Genomic DNA, 12,787 nt, shown 5'->3' on the forward strand with positions numbered 1-12,787 from the left:
AAGAACAAAAAGGCTGACCGTTACCATTTTTCGAGTGTTATTTAAAGATTTACATAGAAATTGTTTAAAATGTGTCTTTCTATTGATAAACTATCAAATAATATAATAGCTCATTCTAACCCAGTGAGAATAGAAACCTCTTTTTTTTCCATGTGCGTTTTTATGACGGCACCATAAATTTCTAAAGATAAAACACAAAAAACCTGTCTGTAGCCTAATGATGTTTTCAGGTGATACTAAAATAATACTCAAGTTGGGTCAGAATAAACCGAGAATAACGACTCCGAACATTTATTTGGCCTTAAATTCAAAGAGGTGCCTATTAAGGTCCTAAGTTTTTGATTAGAGTGCCTTTTAAAAATGTGACTTAATAAAATTAAAACATTTACCTCGATGGACTCTCTGGCTTATACATGAAACGAATTCTGTGTTCAACAAACGGATTTCCGTAGTATTTTTGATCTCACCTAAAATCTGGTAGCGATTATTCCCAAATTGTGCCTTGAGTCAGAAAACTGGATTCCACTGATATTTTTTAATAATAGAAAAAGTGTCAGCCAGTTTGTTTAACTCCTTATTTACCATTTTAAAAATAAACCTGATTGAGTTTCATTTCTTGAAAAATAATTAATTTGTGTATTTTAGTGTAGTCTAATTTCAAGTTCGTAAACGATATTTCCCCCGAATTTAAACATTGCCTTTTAATAAGAGTTCGTTTCTTGAAGAAAGATTGACTGACTTTGTTTGTTTGTCTGTTTGTTTGTTTTTAAAGAAACATCCTGATTTCATAAATTAAACTAAAGGCCGGATTACCTTCTCCCATTATTTTTCTTTTTCCCAAAAGTCAATCGGAAAGAACGAATTCTGAAACGTCGCGGTGCTGTCCGTGGTGCTGAAATCTTCGCCCTTTTCAAACCACCGTGACAAAATATGTTTTTTCAAAATTGTTCAAGAATCGTATACTACAAAAAAAAAATAATAACCGATCATTTCCACGATTTCTTTCCCAAAGAAAAACATGACAAAAACAATATGGACTATTATTTTTTTTTATCATCAACAATCATTTCAATGGTACACCTGGAAAACTATGTGCACATGTAGAAATATTTCCTTCTTAAATATAAGCATTCATTACCTACATATAAATAACTTTCAGATCCTGGACAAAACATGTTACATAATGCTCACAAAATGGGAGGGAAATCATTGTAAAATCAGACAAAGAGACAACATGCAAATTATATAGAAATAAATACAATGTTTGCATCCATTCCCCTTTTTTACCCAAAATAAATTCTTCCGAGGGAATTTTGTAAAACATCAAAAAGACTTGTATGATCGATCTACGAGGGAGTATGGCCTATGGTTCAACTATAGGAGACAATAATACGTATTAACACTATACAATTTTGAGCCACAAAAACATTGCCGTAGAAAGACACACAAAACATACAGATTTCCTGTCAGAGGTGAACATTGCAGTAAGTTTGTGCCTTTTTTCTTGAGGAAATAATTGTGTTTATATCGATAATTTAAAGAAACTAAACTCTCAGCAGCCTTAGAAACCAAAACACAGCTGTAAGAGGCCACTTCCACACAGCAGGTTGTGTCTGCAGAGAACAAAACAGCAAAATGCGTCAGCGTCTTGTTGGGTATTGGTTGTTTCATACCATATGTTTGTGGAAAGCATCCTCAGTCGTGGAGATTCAACGTCTCTGAACGAAACAAAGCATCTGATGAACACTGACATTTAATGTGACTAAACGAGGCTCCTTTGCTCACTGATGCCACTACGCCTTTCCAGCGCGGCGACGTTTGTTTATGCTCCAAATCTGAACAAAATATATTCATCTTAACAAGTCAATTGATCCGATTTTAAGTATGTATTTCAAGCTTAATGTGTTTTTAATTAATGCATGAATAATGGATGTTTAGATAACACTGGTGCACGTAGAAAAAGACCTTTTCTGTCTTATTTCTCAGTGTATTTCGTCCCGAGACATGCTTGAAAAGATTTTACACAACTTGCACTTGTTTGTAGAAAATAACCTTTTTTATTATAAGACGATCTGACTTGTCAAGATGGATATGTTTGCCGCAAACTGCCAACTGGTCACAAGAAACGACGCAAGGCGTAAAATTAAAAGATAACAGTAGTAATCTTTTTTTCCTAACTGCTTTTTGTTGTCCTTAAGTCAGTCTTGGGCGATTGCTTTTCAGTCTCCAGAGAAGGAGGAAACGTATCTCTCTTCCCCTGCTCTGCTTCTCTTTCCCCGATGTGAAGCTTCATTAGAACATGCTGGTCTTTACTAACGTAGCTTTGGCTCCGTTCTGTCTTTGCAAAGACGACAATACGCTGGCGAAGGGCCCGCCCAATGAGTCCGGGATAGAGGTGATGGTCCCCGGTGCGGTGGCCCAGCCTTGGCTTGGTGCTGTCACTCCCATGCCGGTGGACACGGAGGTCTTCACTTGGTCCGCTTGTCCGTTCCCGGTGGTGTTGACTTGGCCTGCAGTAGGGCTCGGCCCGCCGCAGTTGGAGGTGGGCACGGGGTTCGGGCCCGGTCCTCCTGTGCTGTCAGGGTCGGTGGTTTTGGTCTCTTTGCTGTCTTCATCTCTCGAATCGGACTTTTTTCCAGAACTGGACTTGGCTGCCGCTGCAGCCGCTGCTGCAGCCCGCTCCTGCTTGCGGAATTTGGCACGTCGGTTTTGGAACCATACCTGTTTAGTTGTGAAAAGGTGGAAGTAGAAACGTTTAACGACCGTGACTTAAATTTCTAGAAGACTGACAAAACAAAGGGCGACAGAAAAGTTGAGTTCTCTAAATAATTTTAGTCATATAAAGACGTTTTAATATCTGAAAGCCTCAAAAGAAAGACGTTGTCTATTTTGCCAATGTGTACACAGCAGTAGTACTCAGCACTTCACACTGTCACATGGTTATGTACCTGCACTCTGGCTTCAGTCAGATCGATTTTGAGTGCCAGCTCCTCTCTAGTGTAGATGTCCGGGTAGTGTGTTTCAGCAAAAACCCGCTCCAGCTCCTTCAGCTGTGCGCTGGTGAAAGTGGTCCGGATGCGCCTCTGCTTTCTCTTCTCGTTCAGTCCCCCGTGATCCGTGAAGAGTTTGTATGGAACTGTAAATGAAATGTCATGGTTACACGTGCAGTGGTCTTATCGGTGCAGTAATGGGGAGATATGGGGGTGTGTAAATGTGATGTTGTCAAATGGAAGTAAATTCAAATTCAATATTTTGTTTAAAATCCGGTTAAGGACGCTGGGCTAAAGCTTCCAATTGTATTATGCCTTTGATTACCTTTGAATTAGTTCAGAACTGATAAGGTTGCAGACCTGTGATGGGGTTAATTGTAATGTTAAACTAATTGTTCTCCTCAGATTGAGGCTCAAGTTTGAAAACTTGTCATAATGTTCCCATCCGCCCCGCTTGTTGCTACTGTAACTCCAATTCGGTGTCAATAATGAGCTTTAGTCTTTGGTTATCTAATTATTTTCGAAGCTTTATGTCTCATCGCAAAGTAAATAAATTATGCCTATCATTTTGGCAGCTTAAGATAATTCTGTTGGCGGTTTTGGGTGTGACTGGGATAGTATAACCCCGTAACCGAATTACCGCTTGCCTGCAATCGCTTCTAACGTGATAAATTCTTTCATTTGTGTAAGCAAATTTCGTTTCGTAAATACTAAACACATTTCCATTTTCAAATGCAATCAAGGCGTCCTATAATACACCGGGTTGTGGCTCTGGAGCCGCTGCTTACCTGCGGCGTACGGGCTGCTCTGGTGGTCCCGCAGGGTCCCCAGACTGCAGGACCCCGGCGTGAGAGACGGACAGCCGGAGGTGGCCCCAAAAGTGGTCCTGATGGGATTGTACTGAAACCCACTGGCTTGACTGCACGAACTGAAGTCCGCATAGGCCGATGCCAAGCTCGAAGTGTCCATCCCGGCCATACATGACTCGTAGGCAGAGGAATTTAGGTAAGAATACTCCATTTTATACATTTGAGAAGGCTCGGTAGAGTTAGAAAGCTGCACTTCCCTGGAAAAAATGGCAAACAAAAGCACCCAAAAAATGGGTTTGAAAGAAAAAAATAATAAAAACAAAAATGAGGAGGACGCGCGGTCTGAGTTTGGGGGGAAAGATTACTTGTTTGGTTTGAACTGATTGGGGAAAAAAGGCTGGACGGTGGGTAGATGTTCACTGCTCAGCGCCTGCTCCAAAACTGGCCTCCTTTATAGGAACCTAGCCCTGTTTTATGAAAAGCCCCCTAAGAGCCGCCTAGCCCGAGGTCTCTAGAGCATATAGTCCTCATAATAAACTTGGCTCTTTCCGCTTGGACAATAGCAAAGCGTTTGGTCTTATTGCTAGCGCTTTTTTACATGACAATAACTCATCAGTCTATTGGGCTGGCACTGGGGGCCCGGGCTGTCCAACCTCCCTATCATTGATCCCCTGCATCTCTAATTAGAATTTAATACCTCGCCATTACGCACCCCTCCACCACCACCGCCGCCGCCGCCCACCCCTCTACCCATCCACCCCACTCCTCTCCAACCACCATCTTGCCCTTTAATTCAATCACACCACTTGGAAATAATGAAAGTTGGGTGACGATTCTCCCTGATCCAATTTTCTCCAAGCTTTTAAGCCTTTTAAGCGACCGTATACCTTGGGCAGGATTTCACATAGTATTCCCCCTCTACCTCTTCTTTCTGCCCGTCTGCTCCGACTATTTTCACTGATCCTGACTCTGGTCTTCTGCAGTGAAGCCAAACGTGTCGGCTTTTATCTCTTATAACCATCTATATTTTTATTGGGGCTAAACAATTTGTTACAGATGCACCTGGTTTAATTTTTTTAATTATCTGTTTATATCAGCTTTAGAGAAAAAGAAACGAGATATGCATTCACGTATATGATTTTTAAACTGAATGTGTGCTACCTGCACGCAGTATCGCCTGTCTGGATTTCTTCGGGTTTTATTTAACACGAAACTCTTAGACACAGCTCGATTTTAAATCCGGACAGTGTCATTTGTGGTTCACGACTTTGTTGCTGTTATTAAGGGGGGAGGTAGAAAGAAAGGTAGAAATTGTCTCCATGGGCTCAAAGCCCAACGTGTTGGAATTTATTCGCGGTAATAAACGTATTTTCCGGCTTCGATTTCATACTAAATTTTGCCTTTTCTGCCAACATTTTTCCAAATCTTTTCCTACACAGCTGCAATATAATCTCCCCGAAACTTCCGGGTGTATTTTTATGATTCAAATGAGTTTGTAATTGTCTTTATTACTTTCATTATTCCGTTTATTTGGCAAATAACATCTTTCTAATGAAAGTAACGAACTGGCGAGGCAGTCATCGGACCTCTTAGGCTCACAATATTGGCTGAGTGGTTAATTTGGTTTGCGTAATAAGGTGAACCATTTTGTATGGCGCTTACACTCTTGATGCGTTTCTTCTTCCTCTTTTTTTCCACTGGACCGAGTTCAAGTCCTCTGTTGAAGCAGCGAGTTTTTCCTTTCAAATGATCGAAACACAAAAAGAAGAAAAAGCAATTACGGTGCATTTATTAAATTTAGCACATAAGTGTTTGATTATTGAATTTATTATTCTGTTCATGTTTGGGTGATTGATATGAGTAGTGGCCCTACATCGACGTGTTACAATAATATTCTTATAATAATCTGAGGATAAAATGATCAATAGAGTATGTTAGTATTTTCTATTATTATTATTATTATATTGAGGCTATCAGCTTGGACATTACATATTACAAGATTTTTGTCTTAAAACCTATAAAACGTCATCATAAGATTTTTATGGATGTTTGTTTCTAGTAACTGTAGTACCCCGGAAATATTTGATTTTGTCATGATATTGAGTTTTATATACAATAATTTTTATGGGCTGATATAAAAACAATGTAGACGTTTACTAGAAATATCTGAAGACATAAAGATTTCATATTCTAAATAACTGCACTAAATAAAATAAGATATATTACCTATAGCTATATATTCTTATAGACAGTGCACCATTTATACCTCCATGACATAAAATATACGATTTTATTTTTTTAATTGCTGCCTTTTAGTAAAAATATTGACTTGCTTTGTTATTTAAACTGAAACAGAGGAGAATATGAAGCTGAATGTGGCACCGAACACAACAAGGTGCAGCTCCCGCTAAATAAAAAAATAAAAAAATAGAAAACCTGCTTGCTTTCTGCCATCAATTATTTTTCTCCACAATTGCTGACGTGTTGCAGTGTGTTTCTCCCTTTTCTTCCTTGTGTACATTGTCTTCCCAGGGATCAATGAGAACAGAAAAAAGTTAATTCTTTCTTGACACAACCCGGTGCCTATTATGTAAATGTTTTCTTTTTTTTATTTTCTCTTTCTACACACGAGCTGGGACCCAAAAGTTGTACCAAATGGTTAATTTGATTATTGAAACCAAAGAGCCAAATGGTTCACCGTCCTCCCTCCACGCGTCTGGCAGCGAGAAAAGAAACCATCTCTGGGAATTAATCTAATAACGCTCAAAGAAACGAGAAGTCTTTTCTGATATTTCGCCGAGGCAAATACAATTATAGCTTTTAGCCATCGGTTTCTTTCACTGAAGCTGCTCTTTATTCTTGTGGTCTATAGTCCCTCCGCCATAGACCAGCTATTGAAACGCCTCCTTTTTTATAGTTTCAACATCTTTTAATTCTTTCAGCTGGTTCGGCTGGCACCCAAAGCCGCAGTTTGATTTTGTTTTGATGTGAGAATATAAAATCTGAAAGGAGAAAATCTGCAATGTGAGTTGACTTCAATGACTTTTGAAAAGATTTTGCAAGATGCAAGACGTGCAGTCAGCTTTTATGTGGATGCACAGGGTCTGTTGGCTGCAGGTTGAAACACTCTCCATACAAAGCACCTTTTCCAAACACAGTGAGTGAGGAAGAAACAGTGATTTACACTAACATAATTGTCCTTTAATTCGTAATTACGGTGCAAATAAAGGGCCTCAACCATATGTATTCACTTAAATAAATCAGGAAAACGCGATGTGTGCAAGACCTTAAATTCCCTTGGCAAGTGCCGGACAATAGAAGGGATATGGGAGGAACTCCTCTCCATTTAGTGCACACTATCGTTGCTCAGCAATATAGGAATGCGGGTCGACAGGAGGGACAAAAAGTGGAACAAAATGCCATTGTCTCTGGATGGATTGGATGGATCCACTCCCCTGAAAAGGCAAAGTAACAGAGGAGGATAAAGAGAGAGAGAGAGAAAGATGGGAGGGTCCCGCTGTCACATTTCACCTACAATGTCTCACTCCTCCGCCCGAGGAAATCCTACGCTTATCAAAACGGTTATTAATAAGGCCGCGTGTTGCAGGGGAGGGGCTCTGGAGCAGATAAAAAATTCATTTTGGGGACGATTTCTCATGGCAATTTAGTCTGATGTCTCAATTTGACGGGATGGATAGAAGGTCTCCCTCTAGTTGCAAAATGCGTGAAAAATATCTGAGAAAAACGATTACAAGATGAGAAAGGAGGCTTTGCTACATCTTTACACTAATAATTCGGGTTATTATTAATGGGCGGCAATTATTCTGTAATAAATCACGTTCGTGTTGGATATTTTGTCTAGGTGTACTTCCTTTTCACCATGTAAAACTGAACATCGCAAAATATGTTAACTCAAAAGGATGGGTTGGGGTGGGGGGAGTGGGGGGGGGGGATCAAACATCAGACTTTAAGGTGTTCCAGGCTGGTGCGTAAAAGGCGCATCGCGTTTCCAAGCGCACAGATGGAAAGTGACATCTGGGAAAGAGGCAAAATTCAATTAGAAGCTGGTGTCTTTCTCCATGTCTGCAGAAAAAAACGTTCAGCCAGCACAAAAGACGCCAGGGATACAGCCTGCTGCGAGCAGGCTCAGCCTCGTGTTGTTGTTTGTGTATTTTTATGGAGAAAATATTATGTGCCTTTACAGCTTGTTAAAATATATGAAATAAAATCACCAGAGGTCACGGTGATCGTCAGATACAGTAAAGGAGAGGAAGGGAGGGGAAAAAAATCAACTTAGCACCATTTCATCTCGCCTTTATGGGTTTATAATGATCACGTAATAAATTGCGAATGTAACTGTTTTGAATTCGTGGACTACAGGTTGTGTTGTGTGTAATTTTTCCCTCTTATCTTACGTTAACTGTCTTCCAGATGCTGCAGCCAGCTCCAGCAGAGCACAGCTCGTCTCCTCTGGCCTCTCTGGCCCCTCTGAGCCTTTATCTGCTCTTCCCAAGTGACCAAGAGACCAGCCAGTGGATTAACATAAAAATCTTATTCCAGTGGATAAGATTAGGAAACATATTACCCTCAAACGCGGCCTTGGCACGAGCGAGAGCCAGGCAAGGAATCAATTACTAAATTACTCCAACCTCTAAGTCGACATTAACGCAGAGAAATGCCATCGACCGGTCCTGAAATAAGATTTCGCAAAGATGTGATCATTAAATCTCTTGCCAGTGTTCAAGAATTTGATTCATAAAATCGTCTGAAATGAGATGGAATTAAATTCTTATCGGAGCTCTTGTCATCGTTTCATCCCGCGCTGTTTAACGTTGGTCAATGGCCTTCATGAGATTTTCCCTGTAAATAAACTTGGTAATTGAATCCGCCTCTCCACGACACATTGTTTGGTTGTTATTAATTTATTGCAGCCATGCAGGCGGATGGATGGGGTATGCAGGCCGGAGTCAGGCTTAGAGTCAGAGTCAGGTCCCAGATAAATGTTTCAAGTCACAGACGCCGAACCACGTTGTGATTTAGACTCAGTTAAACTGCAACAAGCTTTTTGGGGAGGGGGGCAATCTGAAAAATCATCTGTCATTTTTTTTTTCTGGCCTCCTGCTTTTCCCCCCAGTGGGGTCAAAGCATATTTTATTTAGTATAGTCTACTGGCATTAACCCCCTTCCAACCCCCGCATTAGCAATTGACAATTATTAGCCTGAGCCTCATAAATCAGCTGCGTGACCCGTTATTATTGTTGAATTGAATAGCTGTTGGGGAAGTGAGGGTCAGTGTCATTAACTTGCCTCCCCTCTCACCCTCCGCACCCACCCCTCCTCTATCCTACACCACCCTCGGGCCCCCTGAAGGCATTTGGCTCTCTATACAAGGACCTGCTTGCTAATAATGCCGTGTGGTCGGCCTAAAAGCTTAATCACACATGCATTAAGCAGCAGACAGGGGCCTTTTGTGCGCACGTAGGTTTACTGGAATTAAGCGATTAATGGTCATCTGAGCGGCAGGCGACAAGGCGGCGCATCGAGGATGATGGAGCGGTTTTTAATGTCAAAAAAGGGAAGAGAGAAGGAGCGGAGGCGGCAGGGTGAAAGGAAGGAAAGAGGGAGGGAGGGCTGGGCAGCAATTACAGTAGGCCGTGTCTCCCAATCCATCATAAAACGTCAAGGTCATTGTGAGTTATATTGATTATTAGACTATACAACGCTTTGTAATGTTTATTACACACCCCTGCTTCGACATTACAATATGCAAAAATGCCGCATGTAAACACCTGCTATCAATTTCTAAAGCTGCTCATTTGTTTAGCCTCGTGCCCCGTTCTCAATTTCATATTCTTTTGATGCGCTCAGACTAAACACGTGGCCCCAGTTGTACATTAGACTCTTTATTTTGCCCCCAGACTCCATCTGCATAAATCACCAGGCAGCTCATATGAATTATTATTTCCATACAGTCAAAAGAGTCCCAAACAAGAGACAATAACCCTGCATGCACAAAAACAGGTCTTCTCAAATCTATTGTTTCTTGTACATCTGAGGTCACAAATGGTAATGAACTTATCAATATCACAAGCTGTCAGGGTGCTATATTGTTACTGCTGTAACAAAACTTCAAACAGTGTCTCTCACAAACATTTTGTAAGACAGATTAAATAACCATTTATTTAAGCTGATGTACAGCCATCACCTGATCATGCAGATGATTTGAGGTAGTTTTAGTGTGCAGGTGTGTTTGACTGAAAACTGAACAGCTTCAGTCACCCTTATTAACAACTAATGAACACCATACTTATAAACCCCCACAGTCATGTAGGTTAAATTACAATGGCTACTTTACAATTCATTCATACACAAACAATGTTTGAACTTTATTACTGCAAAGTAAAAAGTCTAAATCTACCATGGCTGGTGTTTTTAAGCAAGTTTCTCTCCACTTTTTCCACTGAGATGAGGTACTATATAGTTTTAATTTTACAAAGTCTTTTTTTATTTTTCAGTTTTAAAACAAAAGCTTTGAAATAACAATAAAACAAATAGATCTAAACTTATATGCAAAGAAAGCTAAACATAACAGCAGAAATATTGAAGAAGCTGTGCTCAATGGTTTGTTTCCACATTTTTTATAATTACTCAGTTGAAGACGTTTACCACATGGGGTGGACATTACAGCAGCTCCCATTAGTATCACCCATAATAAAGATGGTATCACGATATAGCAGTTTTATAATTCTCAATACATGAAAATCTATTATGATAAATAAGGAGTAGGATCATATCACTTTAGTTAATTAGCGCTCTAATTTATTTTCCATTGTCATGCCCACCATCACTCATTTTCCTCCTGCGAGCTACTTCTTCACTAGAAGTTACTTAACTTCAGTTCACTTTAGATTTAGATTAGATAACCACACTATCTATTTTCCACTAAAGCAGTTCCAGCGCCCAATCTAAAACTTGTTCCATTGACACGGAGTGGCGAAAAGCTGGCACTGGCATGGCTAGCACAATATTTGCAGGCCCAAATTTGAAGTCACTGTTTTCAGTGGCTTTAGAAGCTGAAACAACAAGAAACTCACCAATGGAGATGCATTCTGCAGATTCAGCATCTGCACCACATAGTATACCGCTTGTGCTTCATAATAGTAGAACAGTACAGTACAGTCGTGACTGATAAGTTAAACTGCCTCTGTTTAGAGCTTTTGGCTACAGCTTATTGATAAGATATTTAGAGAAGAAGTGAATAAAATCTATTTTAATTGACCATGCCACCATTTTAACTGATTTGCTTGTTCGTTTTTTGTTGATTTGACATGTTTCAGTCTAGCACTTGTTACTCCAACTGCTGTTTGTGCATTACTTTGAATATTTTAATGGTATTGAGTCCCACATCCAATTTGTGAAGCTCTATTTGGCAACGTTTCCTCATAAAAAAAAAAGTTGTTAGTGAATTAATTGTTGAATACCAGATGGATGCTAAATTAAACAAACCTTGGTTTCTTCCCAAACAAAATGTATAGCTGTGTTTGTTATATGTGTATTTTGGTAAGTGCATAGTATTTGATATTTTATAATCAGTTAATAAGTAATGATTAGCGCATTCATTTGCATGCTAGAAAATCATTTTATCAGATAACTGTGACAAGTTTTTCATGATCCAGAGTTCATGTTGAATCACATCCATCTTTGAACAGCAAGATCCTGATACCATCATCTCTCTTCTCTCCAGCAGCAACCTCAAATTTACTAAACTGTACAAGAGGAAGTCAACTTCCTCGAAATTCATGCACACTTTGTCACCACTGCTCATCTTCAATGAAGCCATCCGTATTGATGGGAGAGGGTGATTTATATTGCCATGACTACCATCCAATGGCAGCACTTGTTGATCAATCAAAGCTAATTTGATTGGATGGAATCCTTAAAGAACAGCCAGATGGGAGCCATCAGAGTCAGTCTGTCCACTGCAGACTCTGATTCACTTCCTGTTCCCAGAAGGCCACTGTCTGGGCTCTGAAGGATGATGCTGCACTACAGAGCTGGAAGACAAAGATTCGGCATTCTGGCTGAAATCAATAGATGCGGATGGCAAATTGGTCGGTAAACAAAAAGGGTGCTTTGATTTACAATGTTTTCTAATGTTTTCACAGAGGCTCTTGTTAGTGGGCTTCATCATTAGAGCCCATATCAAGTCACTAGAAGATACAGGCATAATTTCTTATGTATTTTTCATAATATGAACAAATCAAAAGAACACAACGATTTGATCATTATGATATGTTCTCTGTAGCCAAAATCTTGTTCATTTGTTTTGTCAGATTGCTTCATTAGGATGGATAGATACGGTGTTTAGAGTCCATCCAACATTCCCGCTTCTGGAAATAGTAAAGCACAAAATGTGTATTGATCAGCATTTGAAAATAGTCCATAGCAAATGCACTATTTGCTCCAGCTTGACTAATGATGCCTGATCATTTTAAGAAATGCTTCAGCCTTTTTAAAAACACATTTTTCACCCATTTACTGTTGATGCTTTTGCAATTTTCATGAAATTTTCTCAGAGAAAAAACAAAACAAAACACATAACACCAGCTTTATTTTTTAAATGACTTTTCAGCAGCAGTTTTGTTGTAGTTTGTTTGTTTGTTGGTAAAGAACTTTAAAAAAAAACCCACCTGCACACCAAACTAATCACTACATGAAGCGGGTAAGAAAAATATAAAAAATGATCAAATGTATGACTTTGTATGGAACAACAAGTCTGCCGAATAAGTCTGCCTGAGACAATGCATAGATTGTCCAGAAATAACACGCTATAATACACTCAACAGCCACTTTGTGAGTCCGGCTACACCTGTTCAATCAGCCATGGCATTATCTTAGACAAATAACCTACTGAAGTTCAGAGCATCAGAATGGGGAAAATTTTAGTGGCTTTGAATGTTGTTGTCAGATAAGTTTGTCTGAGTCTTT

The 12,787-nt window shown here is 39.7% G+C and overlaps 1 protein-coding gene and 1 long non-coding RNA gene across 2 annotated transcripts; one reads left to right on the plus strand and one right to left on the minus strand.

The window, feature by feature from the left end:
* Positions 1-68: 68 nt before the first annotated feature.
* phox2bb (paired like homeobox 2Bb) lies at positions 69-4,756 on the minus strand. The gene is made up of 3 exons (XM_085178459.1): positions 3,779-4,756; positions 2,949-3,136; positions 69-2,721 (listed from the first exon to the last, which is right to left on the minus strand). The coding sequence occupies exons 1-3, from the start codon at positions 4,017-4,019 to the stop codon at positions 2,293-2,295; spliced, it is 858 nt and encodes a 285-aa protein (XP_085034585.1). The 5' UTR covers positions 4,020-4,756; the 3' UTR covers positions 69-2,292.
* On the plus strand, positions 3,880-12,370 carry LOC146523949 (uncharacterized). Its single transcript, XR_014877025.1, has 2 exons — positions 3,880-3,995; positions 8,231-12,370. It is a non-coding gene; the product is annotated as an uncharacterized LOC146523949 (long non-coding RNA).
* Positions 12,371-12,787: the final 417 nt, after the last annotated feature.

Source organism: Neolamprologus multifasciatus, chromosome 2, assembly GCF_963576455.1.
Source record: "Neolamprologus multifasciatus chromosome 2, fNeoMul1.2, whole genome shotgun sequence".
Lineage (NCBI taxonomy): Eukaryota > Metazoa > Chordata > Actinopteri > Cichliformes > Cichlidae > Neolamprologus > Neolamprologus multifasciatus.

Coding starts and splice junctions, on each gene's coding strand:
- phox2bb (XM_085178459.1), bottom strand. CDS start 4,019: ATGTATAAAATGGAGTATTCTTACCTAAATTCCTCTGCCTACGAGTCA. Junction 3,137..3,778: donor GAGCAGCCCGTACGCCGCAG/GTAAGCAGCGGC, acceptor TTTCATTTACAG/TTCCATACAAACTCTTCACG. Junction 2,722..2,948: donor TGACTGAAGCCAGAGTGCAG/GTACATAACCAT, acceptor ACAACTAAACAG/GTATGGTTCCAAAACCGACG.